Here is a 19,760-nt window from a genome sequence, read left to right as displayed (position 1 = left end):
CCTCCCCTCGATCTCAGATCGCATCGAGCTCCCCCCTCTCCCTCCCACTTCTCGAAGCTCCCACGTCCCACCGTCGAACTCGGGCAGCCGAGCGGCAGGGGCGTCCCCGGCGCCGTCGATCCCGGCCATGGCCTGCAGCCAGTGGGCGCAAGTCCAGTGGCCCGACCGCCAGCCCCCACGCGCGAGCCTCGCGGAATCGACCCCCCTCCGTCCGCGACATGCTGCGGTGGAGAGTTCCCCTTCCCCGTGGCAGCAGGTGCTGGTGGCGGTTGCGCCGCGACGCTCGTCTCCCGGCCTGCTCCGACGCGGCGCAGACCTTGCCGGAGCCGCCGCGGGACGAGACGCCGAGCTCGAGCTCGGAAGCGTCAGAGCCACCGATTCCTGAAGACCCGAGGCTGGAGGAGATCCGATCGGAGCTGCTTGATTCCCCGACGATGCTGGAGCAGTGGTGTTGTCCAGCCCGGAGTCCTCCGCATTCGTGGTCCGCCTGCTCGTCGAGGGGGACAAGCACGGGCACATACGCCAGAGCGTGCTCGGCGGGTTCGTGCACCACGCGCACGGGATCATGGGGAACAGGCAGGAGCATGCGGTGTTCCAAGCGCTGCTGCGCTTCTCCCAGTGGCGGCACCAGGAGCTCAGCCGCATCATGGACGCCGCCGTGGAGCCCAACCTCGTCTCGAGGACCAACGACGGGTACGTTCACCGACCAATGAATCCCCTTCTATTTCAGTGCTCCCTCCCGGTTTGATCAGAAGTAATTTACCAATTACCATTGTGATTCGCATGTCCAAATTACTCTACCGTGTATTTATAGAATTACTCTATGGTAGAATAAACTTTGGCATGCCATCAGACTTCAGACGTAGCTACAGTATTGGGAAGGGTGCTCTCCTTGTGTTCGGTGACCACTTGACAGACGATGCTTTTGATTTACCTCTGACTGTAATCCTGCTGTTAGATTCAGCTGCTCCTATGCCCACCTGCGATTGGGTCTAATGCAAGCACACACAGCCTCAAGTTAAACAAGTACCAGTCGCCGGCATTCAATATCTACACTACATGCATAGTCGTATAGTGCTGAAACTTGTACATGATGCATAAAGTTGGAGTGACTTAATCGAGCGCTACGAGGGCATAAATCATGGTGAATATCTGGTTAATACACAAACACATCTACTCATAGTACTAGTTATTTTACACTCAGAGTTAACTGCATTCTGATTCATCTGTATGATTCTTGCACACAGAAACTGTTGGCGGATATCACAATGTTGAGGCATGAGCGTGACCACCTGGAGGCCAGCGTGAGGAGGCAGACAGGAGAAGACCTGCCGTCCGGTGCAACCGCGGTAGAGCTCCGCGGTCTGGAGCACAAGCTAGAGTGCGTGCTGGGTAAAGTCCGTGAAACGAAGGTATGCGTGCTGTTACAACACCCTGCACTGCACAATATTCACCTCGGCTCACATGCCACTCTCAGTACAGGATAATCAATGGTTACTTGACTTTCTTATCTGCAGGATAAACTGATGGAGGAGCAGCTGGACGAATCACACCACAGGGTAAGTAGCTGTAAACCTAAGGGAAATAGAATGATTTAAGATGCAGACAAGCAGTTGTGAACTTGTGATTGATCGTGCATATGGCTCTGTTGGCGTGTGATGCATGCAGGTGCACATCCTGGAGGAGCAGAATAGCTTCCTTGGCCACATGGTATGGTAGGAGTGATTTGCATCGCTGCGTCCCTGCGTGCCATAGAGTAATTAATATCTCTCTATGTGTATTGTGATCTGCATGTCCAAATTAATTACCATTGTGGTCAAGACTTAAGACAGCTAGAGTACCATAGAGTAATTCTACAAATACACTGTATATAAGTGAATACATTTCTGCTTGTAAGAGGGTGTTTGGTTAGACGGTAAACTTGCTGTGCAAATATTGGTATGAATCTGCGATGGTAAAACATGTTATCCTACTCCATGATGTTGTATCATTTGTATGATTTGCAAATACTCCTGGACATTAGCTCCCATGATGTTGCATTAGGTATAATCTGTAATGCTAAAAGAGGAGTATAAACTGGAGTAATTTTTTCAGCAATTATCTTTGTTTTCTTTTGGGCTCCCATCATGTTGCATTAGCTACAGCCGAGTACTTTTCTTATGATGCCTGTAGGAGTATTTAAAACAGAGGAATTGAAATGTTACTAATTTTTTCTTCTTCCCAAACAGATTTTGAAGGTATTGAAGCACAACCTTTGTACCCAACCTGCAAAATGCTAGTATAAGATTCTTAGATAAGGAGGCGCTCAAACAATTTCAACTACAAGCAGGTTCGCGGATCCTTCTGTGTCCCCCTTTTCTCTGGTTTATGATTCCCAACATTTCCTACCTCCCATTGGCGATGCCCGGCTCTGCTCGGGTTCCTGGGAAGTCGTGCCAATTTGATGTCATGTGATGCTGCTGATAAGTCTGAAATTTTGCGTGCCCAAAATCTAGGCGTCCCAGTTTCGTTGTAGCTACGCTTCTGGTTGTTGCGGGAAAATGCTTGCTTCTGGGTGTGAGACAATGGTCTTGCGGTCTTAATTTTTTGATCCAGTCGATTAGGGTCAGATGCCATGCCATGTTGTGATGTTTGCTTATTAGGTCTGTGTATTGATTTGTTCTTGCTAGATGTGCAACAACGAATTACGAGATACGATACTGATTCCTTTCTTGTTCAATGTAAATTTATTACATAAACATGTGGAGGGCACTGTAACTTTAGCAGAGTTGGTCATATGGTACTGATTCCTTTCTTGTTCAATGTAAATTTAGTATGAGGAGAGTTGGTGATAAACACTTACGAGTTCATGAATAACTAAGCAACTGTCATGCTGAAAAAACACTTCCTGCTGTAGATTATTAATCCATGAGTATATTACGACTCCATATACGGCAACCACATGCAGACTTGCTCTAGATCTTCTTAATTTCCATGCATGTTTCTTTCTGGACTTAATCTTACTAAATAGCACCCAGTCACTTGCTGCTGTTGTTATTCACACTATATCCTCGCTGTTCTGTTTTTTGTTGGCAGATATTTTTCCTAAATTCAAGACGAAAGAAGATGTTCAAAGAAGCGCCAAGACATTTTTGTATAGCAAGTTATGTAATAATAGTTGGGTTATCTGGGCATTGTGAACTCCAGAATTTCATATGTCTTCTCTCTGTTTTTGAATGAAATGTTGTATGTTTTAGAATTACAATCTTTGTTTCATATGAAATAGTAATTATGTATGTGATTTGAAAATGCGTGCAATGGAAACATGACTCATGTGACCCACTTATAAAAATAATTTGAGTGCATTTGAAATTTTGATTATGATATTCGGGACCAACCTGACTAGTGGGGCCATCACCAAAATAAAATGGTGAAAAATAAAAGATCATACACTCTAAAGGCCGCACCCAGAAAAAAAAAGGCTGAATTGTTGGGCTAGGCCCATGTAGCAAGCGAAAATTAACAGAAAAATATATTAAAAAGGCCAAATTAATGGGCTCGGCCCATGTAGAACGTTGAATTGGACCGGGCTGAATTTTATCCACGTCAGCTTGAGCACGATGTGTGGAGCGGCGGACTCCTGGAGGCATGCCTTACTTGATTGCACGATGGCGAGAAGTACCTGGGCCTTGGCACCTGACTCCTTGGTGGCGCAGATGAGCACCTGTGACTACCCAAGCGCCAAAGCATGGTTGTTCACTATGGCAAATTCGTTATCACATGCGGACTTCACAAGGGTCGGTGTTACTTTGTGGGCGATTTGGAGCTCCAGGAGAAAGTTGATTCAGGGCATGTACAATGGTTCTATCTTAGCAATGCCATGTAGGATAGATGATGAGGTGGAGGAAAGAGAACTCATAAGAAAAGACTTGTCTTCTCTTATTTAAGAGAAGACAAGAGGTGATCTCTTAGCACAATATGTCTCACCATAATTTTAGGAATTACTAGTTATTGAAGATAAGGCTAAGATATGACCCATTGTAGACAAAAAAATTTGTCATCTCTAAATCACATGCAAGACTTAAGATAAGACTATCTTATCAATCATTGTACATGCCCTCATGAAGGGGTGCACCAAACACCATACTCAACTAATGCATTCGTGGTTTCTTTCATCAAAGATCTCCAGGTCCTAGCTCAATCACATGGAAGCCCTAAGGCTAAGCAGTCGCGCTTGAGCCAGTGGGTGCCACCCCGGGAGGGAACCTGCAAGATCAACGTCGACGCTGCGTTGATGACAAACAGACTGATCGACGCGGTTTCAGCGGTGTGTAGGGACCGGCATGGAGTATTCTTGGGCGTGTCCACGATTACCTTCCAGGGTTTGGACGATCCCACGACGCTTGAGGCCTTGGCAGTTCGGGAGTCACTCGCTTTAGCGGACGACCTCTACGAGCACAGGATCTCGGTGGCCTCGGACTGCAAAAATGTTATTGATGATATCAGACAGGGGAGTGCAGCGGCCTATGGTGCTATCATTAGGGAGATTGTAGACCGTTCCAAGTTTTTTGCTATTTGTTCTTTTAGCCATGAATTTAGGAGCTCGAATGTCGAGGCTCACAATTTAGCGAAGCATGCTCTCTCACTTGGGGTCGGCCGCCGTGTGTGGTTAGGCAACCCGGGTGATCTTTCTTTCGTCCCTGTAAACATTGTGACGAGTTAAATAAAAGCTTCGGGAGATTGTCTCAAAAAAAGCTTGACACGCCGGATGCCTACATGGCCTGGGGAGGTTGCTAGTGACCAAAAATTTGATCGTGGAACCAACGACCTTTTACATATCGCAAAGAAGGTCACTAATTTCAGTTTACGACCGCCAGCTTTTGACCATCTGTTTTTCGTCACAAAAAGGTCGCAAATGAAAAACTATGACCTTTTGGAGACCAATAGTGAGGGTCACAAATTGACATATTTCTTGTAGTGAACAAGCCCGCCACTCCTGTCAGTGACTTCCACAGCGAAAGAACAATCATAACCTAAACTGCTAGCAAGATTTTCAGCTCTATCTCTACCAATTTGAGTTTCAATAACACATAGCAGTCTAGGGGCAAACTTTTGTGAAAGATCGCGTAACTCTTGAATTGTCGGGGCGTTGCCTAACTCTCGACAGTTCCAACATAGCAGATTCATTGGGACCGGCGGTCCTCCGCCGAGGAGGCCGCCAATCGTCCATCGTTACTTTCTCCTCCGGGAAGGTGTTTCTTCACGTTGTTGCTGATGTTCTTCTCCTGGGCCGAATTCTCTATCGTCAGCGCCACTCTGGACCTCTTTGGGATCCTGCTTGGGTGGAGGGCTAGGTGGTACTGTGCCTCCCCCTTTCGCCTCCTCAACGGGAACAAGCTCCATCCCCGTAACTGCCTGCGCGACAACCTCTTCGGAGTCGTGCTTCCTATTCAGATCAGCATCACTCATATCAACATCCTCCTTCCTCTTTTTAACAGGCCCCTCTGCCGCAACAACTTGGGGCTAGTTCTTTGCCTTATTGCTGTCGCGGCATCTCGTTCCCCAAGCAGTACTTCCTGGAGCCCTCAAGTTCTTATATATGAGTGCTGAGGGGGCTGAACTCCATCCCCATGTTCTTTGAATTTATGTCCCATCATCCCACACACTTGGCACCAGTCTGGCAAGCGCTCATACTTGACTGCAAATATTTCTTGCTCACCACCATGGGCAAGCGATGTTGCCTTCTTCAGAGGATTACGGACATCAAGACGAACTCTCACCCTATAGAAATTCCCTTCGAAATCAAAGGACGAGGGTTCTGAATCCACAAACTCACCGAATTTTGAGGCTAAGGGCATCTCCAGCCGCGCCCCCAACAGGCCCTTCCCAGGCGATTTTGCCGTGCCGGCGCCAAAAAAACGGCCCAGTCGCACCCCCAGAAGCCCGTTTTTCGCCGGCTCGGGCCAAAACTGGTGTCTGCGGACCCAGGCAGAACCCGGCGCCCTGGGGGACGCTTGGGGAGCCGGCACAAGCGGAAAAGGCGCGTGGGCCCGCCCTGGCGGCGACCCGAGGGCCTTTTCCCGCCGCTTCTTGACGTTTTCCCTCGCATCTCTTACGCTCGCTCGCCTTCCTCCTGCCATTCCCTCCCTTTCTCCCACCAAACCCCCTCCAGCTCGCCTTCCAGTCGCCGCCATGCCGCCGAAGAAGTACGCCATGCCGCGCGCGGCGGCAACCACGACTGGCACCGTGGCCCAGCCGAAGCAGAGGAAGCCGAGGGCGCCGCCATCGAAGCCACCGGGCATGTCGAGCGCCGAGTGGAGGGTGGAAGTTCAGCGACGCGACGCAGTCACCACCGACCGGCGGAACACGGCCATTGCCAAGAAGGCCCGCGACAACGCGGCGTGTGCGGCGGCGTCTTCCTCATCGGTCGACCACGCGGGGATGATGAATCTACCCGTCGCCAGCCACGCCCAGTACGCGCCCTGAGGACAGCAAGGCGTCGGATCTCCATGGGGATCGTCGTCGCCCGGCTACGCCGACGGCGACGCGCACGGGGGGTTCAACCCAAACGTGACCTTCCCCCATGGCCACCCCGCAATGCGTGTTGGAAATATGCCCTAGAGGCAATAATAAATTGATTATTATTATATTTCCTTGTTCATGATAATCGTTTATTATCCATGCTAGAATTGTATTGATAGGAAACTCAGATACATGTGTGGATACATAGACAACACCATGTTCCTAGTAAGCCTCTAGTTGACTAGCTCGTTGATCAATAGATGGTTACGGTTTCCTGACCATGGACATTGGATGTCGTTGATAACGGGATCACATCATTAGGAGAATGATGTGATGGACAAGACCCAATCCTAAGCATAGCACTAGATCGTGTAGTTCGTACGCTAAAGCTTTTCTAATGTCAAGTATCATTTCCTTAGACCATGAGATTGTGCAACTCCTGGATACCGTAGGAGTGCTTTGGGTGTGCCAAACGTCACAACGTAACTAGGTGGCTATAAAGATACACTACAGGTATCTCCGAAAGTGTCTGTTGGGTTGGCACGAATCGAGACTGAGATTTGTCACTCCGTGTGATGGAGAGGTATCTCTGGGCCCACTCGGTAGGACATCATCATAATGTGCACAATGTGATCAAGGAGTTGATCACGGGATGATGTGTTACAGAACGAGTAAAGAGACTTACCGGTAACAAGATTGAACAAGGTATCGGAATACCGACGATCGAATCTCAGGCAAGTATCGTATCGATAGACAAAGGGAATTGTATACGGGATTGATTAAGTCCTTGACATCGTGGTTCATCCGATGAGATCATCGTGGAACATGTGGGAGCCAACATGGGTATCCAGATCCCGCTGTTGGTTATTGACCGGAGAACGTCTCGGTCATGTCTGCATGTCTCCCGAACCCGTAGGGTCTACACACTTAAGGTTCGATGACGCTAGGGTTATAAAGGAAGTTTGTATGTGGTTACCGAATGTTGTTCGGAGTCCCGGATGAGATCCCGGACATCACGAAGAGTTCCGGAATGGTCCGGAGGTAAAGATTTATATATGGGAAGTCCTGTTTTGGTCACCGGAAAAGTTTCGGGATTTATCGGTAACGTACCGGGACCACCGGGAGGGTCCCGGGGGTCCACCAAGTGGGGCCAAGTGTGGAAGGGGACCAGCCCCAGGTGGGCTGGTGCGCCCCCCCACAAGGGCCCAAGGCGCAAGGGAGAGGAGAAGGGGGCAAACCCTAGGGCAGATGGGCCCTAAGGCCCATCCTGGTGTGCCTCCCTCTCCCCCTCCCCCTTGGCCGCCCCCCTTAGATGGGATCTAGGCTGGCCGCCACCCCTAGGGGTGGAAACCCTAAAGGGCTGCTCATAACACGCGAGTTCCTCTCCTCTATATGACGCAGCCCTGCATCTCTCCTTCCTCCTCTCCCGCGGTGTTTGGCGAAGCCCTGCAGGATAGCCACGCTCCTCTATCACCACCACGCCGTTGTGATGCTGCTGGATGGAGTCTTCCTCAACCTCTCCCTCTCTCCTTGCTGGATCAAGGCATGGGAGACGTCGTCGGGCTGTACGTGTGTTGAACACGGAGGTGCCGTCCGTTGGGCACTAGGATCATCGGTGATTTGGATCACGACGAGTACGACTCCATCAACCCCGTTCTCTTGAACGCTTCCGCTTAGCGATCTACAAGGGTATGTAGATGCACTCTCCTTCCCCTCGTTGCTGGTCTCTCCATAGGTAGATCTTGGTGACACGTAGGAAAATTTTGAATTTCTGCTACGTTTCCCAACAATGCGCACACCCTCGCCGCCTTCGTCGGCGTGCAGTACTCTCCATACAACTACTCACCGCCCGCCTCCTACGCGTCCACACCGACGCTCCATCTCCGCCGTGGACCGCTGCCCTTCTCGCACCTCGACGACACCGATGACACAGGAGCCGACATGGACGACATCATCGCGACAGGATCGACCTCGGCCGCCGCGTCTCCCGGGTTCGCCACCCAGGACGAGGTAGTACTGGGACCGCATCAAGGCCGAGTTCGACGAGCGGAAGCTCGTCGACCCGTACTTCAAAGGCGTCTACATGCAGCGCTGCTCCAAGGCGATGGCGAACCATTGGGGGCGTATCCAGTTGGCGTGCAACAAATGGCATGGAATCGTCGAGGAAGTCGCGGCTCGCCCGGAGAGCGGCGCCAGCGTTGAGGATAAGGTACGCACGCCGTTCGCCCGCATCTCTTCGTCGTCAACGCCCGCTGCCCGCCAACTGTTTGTTCCTCCGCGCAGCTGCTGCGTATGTTCACCATGTATCAGCGCGACAACCAAGACGCCGACTTCAAGCACTTCCACGTCTACAAGCGCATTGACAAGTGCGAGAAGTGGGCGGAAGTCCGACGTACCCTCGACAAGGCCAAGAAGACATACAAGCCGGACGCGACGACTCCGGGCGCGTCAGAGGGGCGGCCGGACGGCCACAAATTGGCAAAGAAGGGGGGAAATGCCGACGCGGTGGTCGTCGCTGATGAAGAACAATGCCTCGCCGACGCGCGTCAGAGTGCAGGAGTCCATCGAGCATTGCCTCGCCGACGCCCAGGCCCGGGCCATCCTACGTGAAGAGAAGACCGAGGCGCGGTGGTCGTCGCTGATGAAGAACAATGCCATCAAGCTCGACCTGCTCCGGACGAACGTCGCCGCGAAGAAGAGGAACACCGACATGGCTTTTCTGATGGGCGGGGCGGACATGCTCCAGACAACGACGAGAAGCTCAGGGCGTGGTACATGGCGGAGCGCGATCTCATCCTGAACCAGATGCAAATGGCAACGCCGGCGACGCCGACGACGCAAGCTCCCGCGCCCACGACCACACGGACGCCAAGCCCGAACGATGCCTCTACATCGCCGCCAAGCAGTGCCGAAGCCGCACCGACACAGCTCAGCACCAAAGCAGCTCCGACACCGCCGAGCCCGCGCACGCCGACTCCGCCAACGCCTGGAGCCGACCCCCCCGAGTGAATCATTGCGCACGTGAACTTGCGGCGTGCGGCGCTCTGTTTTTTGTAACGCCAGACTACATCCCATCGCCGGATTTGTGGCGTCTTTTGAGAGCGGGAACGACCAAGCTTAAATTTCCCGCATCCTGGGGCCGGCGCTTGGGAGCGTGACTGGGAGCTAGGTCGCCCCAGGAGCTGAACTAGCGCCGGTACGCCACCAAACCGTTCTATTTAGACGCCCTGAGGGGCCGAACAGCTGGAGATGCCCTAAGGCTTTCACCTTGCCATGGTAAGCAATCGGCAGGTCAATGATACGAGCCGAGATCTCGAACGTGAAAAGCTCTATGGTCGTCGGCTTGGTGTACCCATCATATGGCGCAATGATCACTGGATTTCCGTAAAGTGTGGTTTAAGATCTAATTTCTCGTTGAGGATGAGTTGGGCTTACTCTGAATTTCCCACACAAAAAAAAGTTCGCTGGGCTTAGATGTCACCGAAACGTCCTTACCGTTATTGGGCTGGGCCCAGGTTAACTCCACTGCCGATCCCTAATTCGTTCGGCTGAGCCCAAAGCCTGGCAGCCGGAGGCGAATCGATCGATCGGGCACACCGTCGCATTTCTTCCGTCCTCCCCCGCCCGCCCGGCCGCGCCGCCGTCCGTGCCGGCCGTAGCGTCTCGTCTCGCTCACAGGCTGCGCGCCGCCGCCTCCCTCAAAGCTCGCTCCACCTCTCGCCGCCCAGCGCCGGCGCCTTCCTCGGCTGCTCGACGGCGCCCGGCGCTTCCCCGGACCCGAGGCGAGCGGCGGGGCCTGTCAGATCGACGGGTGCGGCGCCGCCACCGAGGGGAAGGAGACCCTGTGCGTCTCCGCTCTATTGCGGGCGGCTCCCCATCCTATCCCCTGCGGCCGCTCCCCTCCATTGGCTGCCACGCTGCCACCGAGCTCAAGGAGACCGGCGGACTGCGGGCAGGGTAATCATCCGTCATCCCCTTCCCTCGTTCCCCTTCTTATCTTCTGGAGAAGCATCGACGCAACACTCAGGTGGAGAAAGCAACAAAATTTAGAGGAAATATACATGTCCCGTTGTTGTTCGTCACATCTCCTGCTAACAATATACCATGAATGCTTGTTTCCTGTCCTTATGAAAAACAATTGTGAATCTGTAGGGCTCTGTGCGCTGCAATGGCGTTTATGGGGCGGATGGCGGGCAGTCGCATTTTCTCAGAGCTGTGCGGCTCGATCGTGAATCTGAGGATGTACTCCTCAAGGGTGGACTGGAAGCAGCTGCGGCCCATGATTCTAAAGAGGATCAAGAACCGTACAAAGGATTATCCTATCAAGCGAATGATCCCGGTAGCCCAGGAGGTGGTCAGGGCCAGAGAAATTCTCACGGAAGGCGTCTCAATACTTCTCAGAGCTGTCCCTGTACATTCATGCAAGTAAGGGCAAGAAGTATGAGATTATTAAGTTTTTTGTCTTATCATAGGAGGATACAATACAATAAACTTGGTCTTCTCGTTTGTTGCTGAAAGTTCCTTGTTTTGCATCATTATCCAGTTTAGGTATTGCAAGAAGTCTGAAGAAATGGCAAAACAATTCAACAAAAATAAGTACTAGAAGATTGGTGTTCATAGGCTAGTGTTATTGTTTCCGTATACATTCATGCAAGTAAGCAAGAAATATGAAATTATAATTGTTTTCCACTTGATCATAGGAGGATACAAGTATACAATACAATAATAAACTTCGTCTTCTTGTTTGTTGCTGAAAGATCCTTATTTTGGCAGATCATCAGCAAAGGTATTGCTAAGAAGTCTGAATAAATGGACAGATAATTAAACAGACATACGTAGAAGATTAGTGTTCCTAAACTAGTATTGTTGTTGCCAAGTTTGCCTTTTAGTCTGAGTGAATTCCAGTTACTCAAGCAGTCCTCTTTGATTTTCACATTTGTTCTCATTTGTTGATCAGAGTGGACCTTTCTGCATTATTCATTCAGATGTTTTATGTGCTGTCATTTAAATTAGTGATTTATGTTTTGACTCATCCTGTAGGTTTTGTCCTGCAATTCATGTTGGAGCAATGGCACATCAGATGAAAACATGTCATGGTTTCAAACGTATGATCAAGGATCGACCTCACCAATGGGGCCCGGGCGGCTTGAATAACATCCTTGTCCCTGTTGAGGCCTTCCATCAGGAAAACATGTTTCAGGATGAGATAAGGCATGACCAGAGGTTCGACTTCACTCGTGTCCCGGCTGTACTCGAGCTATGTCATCAGGCAGGTGCAGAGCTACCTGAAGGACTCCTATACAGACGTGATGAGCTATGTACGGCAGCTGAAGCTAACAACCAAAATCCTGCCCCTTTGCTATCTTCTGAACTTAGATTGGTAGGTCAAAGAACACTGGAAGCATGGGAAAGGCTCAGATTAGGTGTGACAAAACTCCTATTGGTCTACCCATCCAAAGTGTGCGAGAATTGCTCTGAAGTGCATGTTGGGATATCAGGGCATAAGGCCAGGATGTGTGGAGTATTTAAGTTTGAGGGCTGGCGGGGAAAACACAAGTGGAAGAAGGCTGGAGTGGATGACCTGGTTCCTCAAAAGATTGTGTGGCATCAACGGCCTCATGACCCACCAATTCTGGTGGACAGTGGGCGAGATTATTATGGTCATGCTCCTGCTGTTGTGGAGCTTTGTGTGCAAGTAGGTGCAAGAGCATCACCAAAATATAATTGCATGATGAAGGAGCATGGCTTAGCACCACCTGTTCAAAGAGACCAGGCCACATAAGAAGTTCATTGCTTAGCTAGGTCTGTGCATGATGACGATGTTATACGGTAGCTGTACATATCAGGTAACAAGAGACCACAAGAGGCCCTTTTGGATGTGGAGCGAATCTAGGGTTACTAAAATTGTACTTTTGCAGAATTCATGTGAATCAAATGAGGCAGGTAGCAATCCATTTTGAAGGTTATCTGTGTTAGTGAGGACAGTAGGTGAGAAGGAAAACACAGTTCATGTTTACCAATTAGCTGAATTTCCTCTGATGATATGAAGCAATTTCTTTCAGTGGGAGACTTAACTGCACTGTAAATTATCCAGAAGGCCAGAATGGAATATTTTGGGGCCCTTAGTTTGTGCCGGCTCATTGAAAATCGAGGGATGGTAGCTCTGCCTTGCTACTGTAACATCAAGTGTTGTCATTATTTTTTTGCGGGAGTTCTTTTTCCAAGGGGATTACTGGACAGTTTGTTCACATTACCTAGATGTCATACCATTACTCTTTTCTGATAGCCCTATGGGCAATTTTGTTATAAGCAAGCTATGTAGAGGGAGCTCACTTGCTGCAAGTTGGTACTGTGTGTGAACATCACAAATAACTTTTGTACTGCTTTCATAAGCACCCCTTTTTGAAGTGTGATCTGTACACACAACATAACTCAGCCCCCTTTTTGTGTACTGATTATTCCAGCCACATTGGCTGATAAGCTGGGTATAAATGAATTTCATGTACATTAAAGCTGAGTGTGTATATGCTTTCCACATGGTTTTTTTTGTTATTGTAATATATCTGTATCTGCTGACAAGTACTCCCTCTGTATCAAAATTTAAGACGTTTTTGAGTCTCAATCTAAACCAAAAACCGTCTTACATTTTGATAAAGGGAGTGCTTTGTACTGAGTGGACTTTGTTAGGGCATCTTCACTAATTTGTACTGTATGTAACAAGTATGTAAACATGTTTTTCATTTGTCGTCTGTCATTCTGGAAGCATGTTTCTGCAATGTATGTTTTATCATCTGTTTGGATCAGAGAAGTGCAATTTATCTGTTGCCAGTATCAAATAAGAAGTTTTTCAGGTTGGGTCTATGTACTCCCTCCATTTCTAAATATAAGCCCTTTTAGATATTTCAAATATGAACTACATACGGCTGTATATAGACGTATTTTAGAGTGTAGATTCACTCATTATATTGGAATCTCTAAAAAGGCTTATATTTAGGAACGGAGGGAGTAGTCAGCGGTTTGATACTATAACCCAGAAAGAGCAGAGTGGCAATGAGGCATATGTTCTAGACATACTTTAAGCCAAAGACCAGATATGATATTTTTTAGATGGTGTTTCTGGGTTATTTTTGTTCTGAGGAGGTTTTGAAAGGGGTGATACGACCAAGCTGTTTGATAGATGTTTTTTGCTGTGAAGTCTTTTTTAACCTTATCTTTTTACCGTTGACTTTTTGTGTCTAATGTGTTGCTTTCATTGTGCTAAGTAAATTGCAAGATATATGCGTTCCTTGTGACACGGCGTCTGCCTCGCCTTATAGGCAAAAGTTTGGCAAAATAACACTTCTGTGCTATGCCTTTTGTTAAGAAGAAATCACACTCTTTTTTACAGATATATCTAGCCTTCGTTGGAAAACAAAGCAAAAACCGCAGGCTCCTCCGTCAGAGTTCGGACTACTCGCGGAACACAGAACAATCATCAACCCTGCCTATGGGTTCCTCCTTACAAGACAAAGGTTGCCGCGCAACACCCACTTGCAATAACAGTCCTTGTTGATTTTATAACTAGCGCAGTTCACACTGCTGTTTGACCCAACCTGAAAAGGTCCAAGAGAACACAAACTAATTCTGCTATGAACACTGACACACAAAAGAGTTGCATTCAGCAATAGCAAAAAGGAGGGATAAGAGATTGCCAGTACTTGCTTCAACTAGGTGCAACCATAATTATTCATGGGGAAATTCGGCACAGTTTTGACTACTAGTAAGTTGATATTGCAACAGCTCAGCATCTACGATTTTGACTCTGCCATCCATCGTCACAGGCCAGAACAATTCAAGATTTCAGCGAGCCATCTCTTTCTTACAAATAACTGAAGGACTGCAATGAAGCCTCAAGAGAATCTAACAGAACACATCCCTGCAGTTAACCACTTCCATCGAGCTGGCCATGGGATAGAAGGTGTGACATGTATTGCTGAAAACACACGGTAAACAATTGATGTAAGACTTGCAAAGCACACAGGGAGAAAACCCCAGAACAAGGAGCAGAACTGTTTTCAAATTTGTATCTGCGAGTATTAAGAAACTTACAGCATGGTAAGCATATGGTGGTTTGCCTTGCCGGTCAAAATGCTTTGCCATGATGGAGAATTCTATTGGACCCCAGTCGTCTATTTCGAAACAATTACCCAACGCAGCCTTGTAAAGCTGCAAACAGACAAAAGAAATCAGGTACTGTTTCCCTTAAGCAAGTCGACTCGATTAAATTAGTAAACAAAACAACAACTTTGTTACATTTGCTGCTTACTGCTCAGATTTAACAAAAAATCTGACATGATTAACCACAAATGCTCTTTTCGGTTTTCATACCTTTGCAGTATCAGTCAGCAGGTCGGTACCAGAAGGGTAGGCGGCATAATACTGATCAGCCCTCGAAATGCCAGCCCTTGTCCTGCAATAAGTTGGGCAGGAGAGAAGAATGTTGGCAGGTAAGAATAAGAAGTGGCAAGACACTGCATGTCTGTAAAGAAGGGCAATTCAGCAGGGACATACGTATTGCTTGTGTAAGCATAGGTAACGAGGGTAGTGAATGAATAGAATCCAGCATAAGACGCCAGCCGCCTAAACTTCTGAATCTTTAAGACATCCTTGCATAGATACAAAATATCCATCTCACAGCAGCTTGACCCTGGTGTTAGAAAAATGACAATCAGTTGGGGACAAACACAGTTCTAAGCAGTCAGCACAATGCAGCCATCAGCAAGCAAAATTCACTATCTGAGAGTGCTTCTGCATACTACAAATTAGTTGCTGATTGCTGATGCCTCTTACATACTCCCTCCATTCCAAAATAGATGACTATTTTGTACTAACTTTAGTACAAAGTTAATACAAAGTTGGGTCATCTATTATGGAACGGAGGGAGTAGTTAACATAACCAGCTGCCATGGAAGCTAACTACAGAAGGCAAAAACATATTGTGTCCACATAGGCTTGGCATATTAAACGAGTAAGCACAATGCAAGTTCAGATTTTTAAGCATCCACGAGGGAAAACAATAAAATTCAAAAATGAGGGAAAACAATACCTGGCGACCATGAAATTTAACAAAGGGGAATGCCTAACAGGCTAAGGTTGACTGTCATTTCACAGGGAGACATCACTCGCTTTATAATCAGATCCAGCAAACAATCAGGGAAAAGTATAACAAAGTCGGGACCCAGAGCCACGCGGGCGACAACCAATCAGATCTCCGCCGTTTCCAGCGCAGATTAGGGGAGTTTTCCGGCGGGAGGGGGCACACCTTGTAATTGCGGACGAGCAGAGTGGCAGGGATGAAGACGCCGAAGAGGAGGGAAGCACTTGCTACTTTCACCCTGGAATCCTGCGGCACTGCGGTGTTGCCTGCCGCCGGAGACCAGCACCTGGCGCGAGCTGCCGCGAGGTCAGGAGGTCCGAGCTCCAAGGTCGCCGCCTTGCGCACCTGGCGGCTGGCCCTGTGAAGGTTAGGGCTCGCAATATTGCAGACACCTATCCTCTTGGACGCTCATAACTGGCGAACGTTTGCCAGCAAGGATGACACATGCGAACATTTTAGGTGGCATTTTTAGTTTTGAGGGAGTGGCAGTTTCTTCAGAATGCCATGTCAGTTTCTTCCGAATGCCATGTCAGTTTCTTCAGGGAAGGCATTTTTCGTTTAAAAACTACCGTCGTTTGTTTTTTCTTCACGCCTAAAATTGTCGCCAAAACATGTTTGCTTGCCATCCTTCTCCCAGCGAATGTCAGCTGGGTAATATTACCGGTCTTATATTAGTTTACAGAGGGGGTACTATCTAGATGACATGTGACTGTTTCTTTTCGCAATTGACTTGAAACCTATGGGCTATGGCCGATCGTAAACATTAAGAGGAAGGGTGGTTACAATGCAAAGGGCACACAATTGTGGAGGCGGTCATGAACAAATCCAGTGGCGACACCAATCAAGTCTATATGTCAAATTTACAGCGGAGATATAGGGTTGGAGTCAGTGGCAGAGCAAGCATTTGACATCAGGGTGGTCCGCCTAAATTTTCTTTTACCACATCTAGTATATCGTTTCCCTATCTTCATAGCATGCTTGCAATTTTTACCCTAAAAACTTATGCATGTGATTTTTTTTTGCAATATCACCTGTCCTCTTCATTCTTTAATAATTATGTAATAAGAGTTTACTTTCTATCAATCACAATGACACAATTGAACAGAAATGATGCGTCAAATTGACCGGTTCATTTTCATGTATTTTACTGGACAGTGCACAACACAACAAATAGCCAGCGATGAAGCAAACCCTAAATCAAAAATTGGGGACTTGGGAAATGGTACCTCAAATCAGGCCGAGCCTAGTGGCACAGTGCAGACTGGGCGGTGGGCGATTGCCGCCGGCTTGCAGGGGTGCCAGGCTGCTGGGGCAGGGCACTTGGGTAGCAGGGTCGCCGCCGGGGGCAGTGGCGCAGCTGGCGCCGAGGGCGCGACCGAGAGGCAGGTGCGGAGGAGCCTCCTAGGCGGTTCGGCGGCCGGCGACCGGGGAGGACGGCGACGCAGGGAGAGGCGGGGATGGGGCGGCCGGCGGCTGGGCGTCGGGCCGGGGAGGACGGCTGTGCGTGGTGTCTGGGTCTGGCGTGGGTTGTTTTGGGTCAAACCGTAGAGTGTTGTTGGGCCAATTTTTTTCCTTCTATGGGCCATCTCTCTATAGATATATGATAAGTAAATAGGCCGGAACGAAATCCCAGGGTGGGCCGCAGTCCACCCTGGCTCCCTGTAGCTCCGCGGAGTTGGATATAACGTAGGAGAGAGACTCATGCAGTTGCTCAAGAAAAAAAAGGAGAGAGACTCATGCTCGTGACTAGAGGAATGGTAGTGACTGCCATTGTATCAATACAAGGTGGCATGACTGCGGCTCTAGCCCGCGAGAGAGGGGCGATTGAGCAAAGTAAAAAGGTGGATCACTAGAAGAAGATGGTATGAAAGATTGATTTGAGGGGCCTCTCATTCTCCTCTTTCTCTCTACTCGACCCCTTTCCCTTGAGCGTCTCCTCCTTCGACAACTTTGTTGTCCGAAGTGGGATGAGAGGGGAGCTCGGTTGGTCGTGAATATGGTAGATATAGGGATGTAAAGGCCTTGGGGTTTCCTTTTTTGTTAGAGTGCACGTCACTGGAGTGGGCGAGCCACCTAGTGGTCAGTCTCCTACTGTTGCTTTCATCCATGGCGGAGGTCGGTCGCTTGTGGTGTCATGGTGGATTGGGCTCTTGGCAAAACAATGACCTCGGGAGGCACTTGGATCTACCCGACATGTCCTCTCAGTTTCCTTTGCTATCGAGGTGGTAGATGGAGGATCGAGATGAGCAGTGGCGAATCTTGGAAGAAAATCGAGGGCGAGCTCAAAATTAACAGTGTGAAAAAAAAGCCACTGGCTCACAATTATTTTGTCCAAAGAAGGTTAAAATTTGCCAGAATACTACTGGGAACATGTATTATTTACTAGAATTGTTTCAGAATTTTTGGAAATGTTAAATTTTGAACCAAAATTTGCTTCTGTTCAGCAAAATAGCCAATGTCTCAAAATCTTGTAGCCCATATTAGCTCAAAATTTTCCATAATACTACTAGGCACACATAGTATTTACTATAATTTTTTGGAATTATTTGAAAAATATCAAACGTTAGACATTTCTATCAAAATGACATCATTTCTACAATTGTGCAAAGTTCTCTTTCTCTTCATTTCTACAAACAAGAATGGCAATTAATACTGGATTAATCTTAAATAAACAGCTAGCTATATTGGTTCTCTTCTCTAGTACTTGAACAATTGAATCAACAAACAACCGTTAACAGCTAGCTACCATTATTCCGTTATACCATGAATTAGTAGCCAAATAGCAAAGCATATAAACAGGCAGACTACTAGCTAGTAGCTACAGAATACATACTATATAACTAGTTAACTACAGAATAGAACCTTCAGGAATCTGGAGCAGCGGCAGACCCAGCAACCGGCTACCCCCTCGCCCCTAATCCCCGGCCGCGCTGGGTTGGGGACGGGTCAGATGGAGATGCAGTCTGCCGCTGTTTGGGGGAGGGGACGAGCACCAGATTAGGGGAGAGCTGGGCGTCGCTTTGGGGAGGTCGGCCGTCGTTGGTGGCGGCGTGAAGGAGAGATCTGGCGGGCCGGTGGCGCCGCGAAGAAGAGATCCGGCGGCCGGCGGCAGCTAGGGTGTCTGGTCTCGAGTGGGTTCAGTGTCTGCGCACAAGGGAACGGAGCGACTGCACGAGACGATGGAGCGAGCTGCTCGTGCGCAAGTTCTCTCTGGGCTGGAAAGGGGTATGGACTGGCTGGGCTGGGCTTTCAGGTTTCAAACTAGTACTTAAAAAATATTTTGCATCGATGGAGGGCAGGCTCAAGCCTGTTTAAGCCTGCCTAGGAGATTTGCCACTGGAGATGAGGATGAATTTGTTGGATATGGCGTTCCAATGGGTGTTCATGCTTGCTACGATGATATTGATCTTCTCAACCACACGCGCTCGCATGTGTCGTCGTCGTTGGCTCCCACCACATTCTAAGCACGACATTTGTCGACAGTCCCTACTCCCTCTTGAGAATGAGTCTGGCTCCTACCACCATCAGGGCCATGAAGGCAGGAACAACCACAAGTAGATCGAAGATGTAGCACACATAGATCAGCACCGACATCGCAGATCATGTCGCAGCCGCACCGGTGTTGGACGCATCGAATCTGGACGGGTCAGGCCCAAAATCCTCGACGTCTTCAACTACCATTGACGCCGGCACATGCCTCTCGCCGAGCCTCCAAAGACGCCCCATCACGTCGCCTCCTGCTACATGCACTGCCAACACACATGAACTACCCACGCCTCGCGCCCAGTCGCCCACTAGTGCCCCTCCATCGTGAGAAGATATCCGCCGACACCGTTGGCAGCACGTCCTTTGCCCGATGGCGTCGTTCGACGACAGCGAGGAAGAGAAAGGGGAGATCAAGTGTTGTGGTGGCTTGATCTGGTCGCCTCCCGAGCCGCCCAAACGCGAGAAACATGGGAGCCGATAGGAACAACCGTTTTCGTGCTATGGCATTGATGGACATCGATGGCAGAATGAGTGTCTTGTGCTCATGTGATGCCATAAGAGCATCTCCAAGGGCAAATGTTAAATTCCAACTCTCATATGTCCACAGACATGTCTGACAATGATGGGTTGAGCCTAA

General features: G+C 48.9%; 3 protein-coding genes across 12 annotated transcripts; 2 read left to right on the top strand and 1 right to left on the bottom strand.

Moving 5' to 3' along the window:
* The first annotated feature begins 6 nt into the window (after positions 1–6).
* Positions 7–3,275, top strand: LOC123190519 (MADS-box transcription factor 30). 5 transcript variants are annotated; one of them, XM_044603174.1, is made up of 8 exons: positions 7–693; positions 959–1,041; positions 1,074–1,144; positions 1,248–1,412; positions 1,518–1,559; positions 1,669–1,710; positions 2,229–2,329; positions 3,076–3,275. In XM_044603174.1, the coding sequence occupies exons 3-7, from the start codon at positions 1,142–1,144 to the stop codon at positions 2,277–2,279; spliced, it is 303 nt and encodes a 100-aa protein (XP_044459109.1). In that variant the 5' UTR covers positions 7–693; positions 959–1,041; positions 1,074–1,141; the 3' UTR covers positions 2,280–2,329; positions 3,076–3,275. The 5 variants fall into 5 exon arrangements, with proteins under 5 accessions (XP_044459109.1, XP_044459111.1, XP_044459113.1 ...); XM_044603176.1 differs by having other exon boundaries at positions 965–1,144; XM_044603178.1 differs by having other exon boundaries at positions 965–1,155.
* A 6,787-nt stretch (positions 3,276–10,062) lies between these two features.
* LOC123190517 (APO protein 4, mitochondrial) lies at positions 10,063–13,220 on the top strand. Of its 4 annotated transcripts, XR_006496373.1 has the most exons (5): positions 10,063–10,458; positions 10,654–10,926; positions 11,542–12,347; positions 12,420–12,489; positions 12,564–13,220. XR_006496373.1 is itself a non-coding variant. In XM_044603172.1 (3 exons), exons 2-3 carry the CDS (start codon positions 10,670–10,672, stop codon positions 12,281–12,283), a joined length of 999 nt encoding a protein of 332 aa, XP_044459107.1. In that variant the 5' UTR covers positions 10,063–10,458; positions 10,654–10,669; the 3' UTR covers positions 12,284–13,217. The 4 variants fall into 4 exon arrangements, 1 of the variants encoding a protein (XP_044459107.1); XR_006496371.1 differs by having other exon boundaries at positions 12,420–13,220; XR_006496372.1 differs by having other exon boundaries at positions 11,542–12,489; positions 12,564–13,219.
* A 958-nt stretch (positions 13,221–14,178) lies between these two features.
* LOC123190516 (uncharacterized) lies at positions 14,179–18,763 on the bottom strand. 3 transcript variants are annotated; one of them, XM_044603170.1, is made up of 6 exons: positions 16,864–17,191; positions 15,803–15,989; positions 15,052–15,187; positions 14,869–14,950; positions 14,590–14,706; positions 14,179–14,473 (listed from the first exon to the last, which is right to left on the bottom strand). In XM_044603170.1, the coding sequence occupies exons 3-6, from the start codon at positions 15,168–15,170 to the stop codon at positions 14,423–14,425; spliced, it is 369 nt and encodes a 122-aa protein (XP_044459105.1). In that variant the 5' UTR covers positions 15,171–15,187; positions 15,803–15,989; positions 16,864–17,191; the 3' UTR covers positions 14,179–14,422. The 3 variants fall into 3 exon arrangements, with proteins under 3 accessions (XP_044459105.1, XP_044459106.1, XP_044459104.1); XM_044603171.1 differs by lacking the exons at positions 15,803–15,989; positions 16,864–17,191 and adding an exon at positions 18,500–18,763; XM_044603169.1 differs by lacking the exon at positions 15,803–15,989 and having other exon boundaries at positions 16,864–17,190.
* Positions 18,764–19,760: the final 997 nt, after the last annotated feature.

This window comes from Triticum aestivum, chromosome 2A (assembly GCF_018294505.1).
Source record: "Triticum aestivum cultivar Chinese Spring chromosome 2A, IWGSC CS RefSeq v2.1, whole genome shotgun sequence".
Taxonomy (NCBI): Eukaryota; Viridiplantae; Streptophyta; class Magnoliopsida; order Poales; family Poaceae; genus Triticum; species Triticum aestivum.
This window is presented reverse-complemented; position numbering and strand designations above follow the sequence as displayed.

Coding starts and splice junctions, on each gene's coding strand:
- LOC123190519 (XM_044603176.1), top strand. Junction 1,560..1,668: donor TGGACGAATCACACCACAGG/GTAAGTAGCTGT, acceptor TGATGCATGCAG/GTGCACATCCTGGAGGAGCA. Junction 1,711..2,228: donor ATAGCTTCCTTGGCCACATG/GTATGGTAGGAG, acceptor CTTCCCAAACAG/ATTTTGAAGGTATTGAAGCA.
- LOC123190517 (XM_044603172.1), top strand. CDS start 10,670: ATGGCGTTTATGGGGCGGATGGCGGGCAGTCGCATTTTCTCAGAGCTG. Junction 10,927..11,541: donor GTCCCTGTACATTCATGCAA/GTAAGGGCAAGA, acceptor CTCATCCTGTAG/GTTTTGTCCTGCAATTCATG.
- LOC123190516 (XM_044603171.1), bottom strand. CDS start 15,170: ATGGATATTTTGTATCTATGCAAGGATGTCTTAAAGATTCAGAAGTTT. Junction 14,951..15,051: donor TATGCTTACACAAGCAATAC/GTATGTCCCTGC, acceptor AACTTATTGCAG/GACAAGGGCTGGCATTTCGA. Junction 14,707..14,868: donor TGCTGACTGATACTGCAAAG/GTATGAAAACCG, acceptor GTCTGTTTGCAG/CTTTACAAGGCTGCGTTGGG.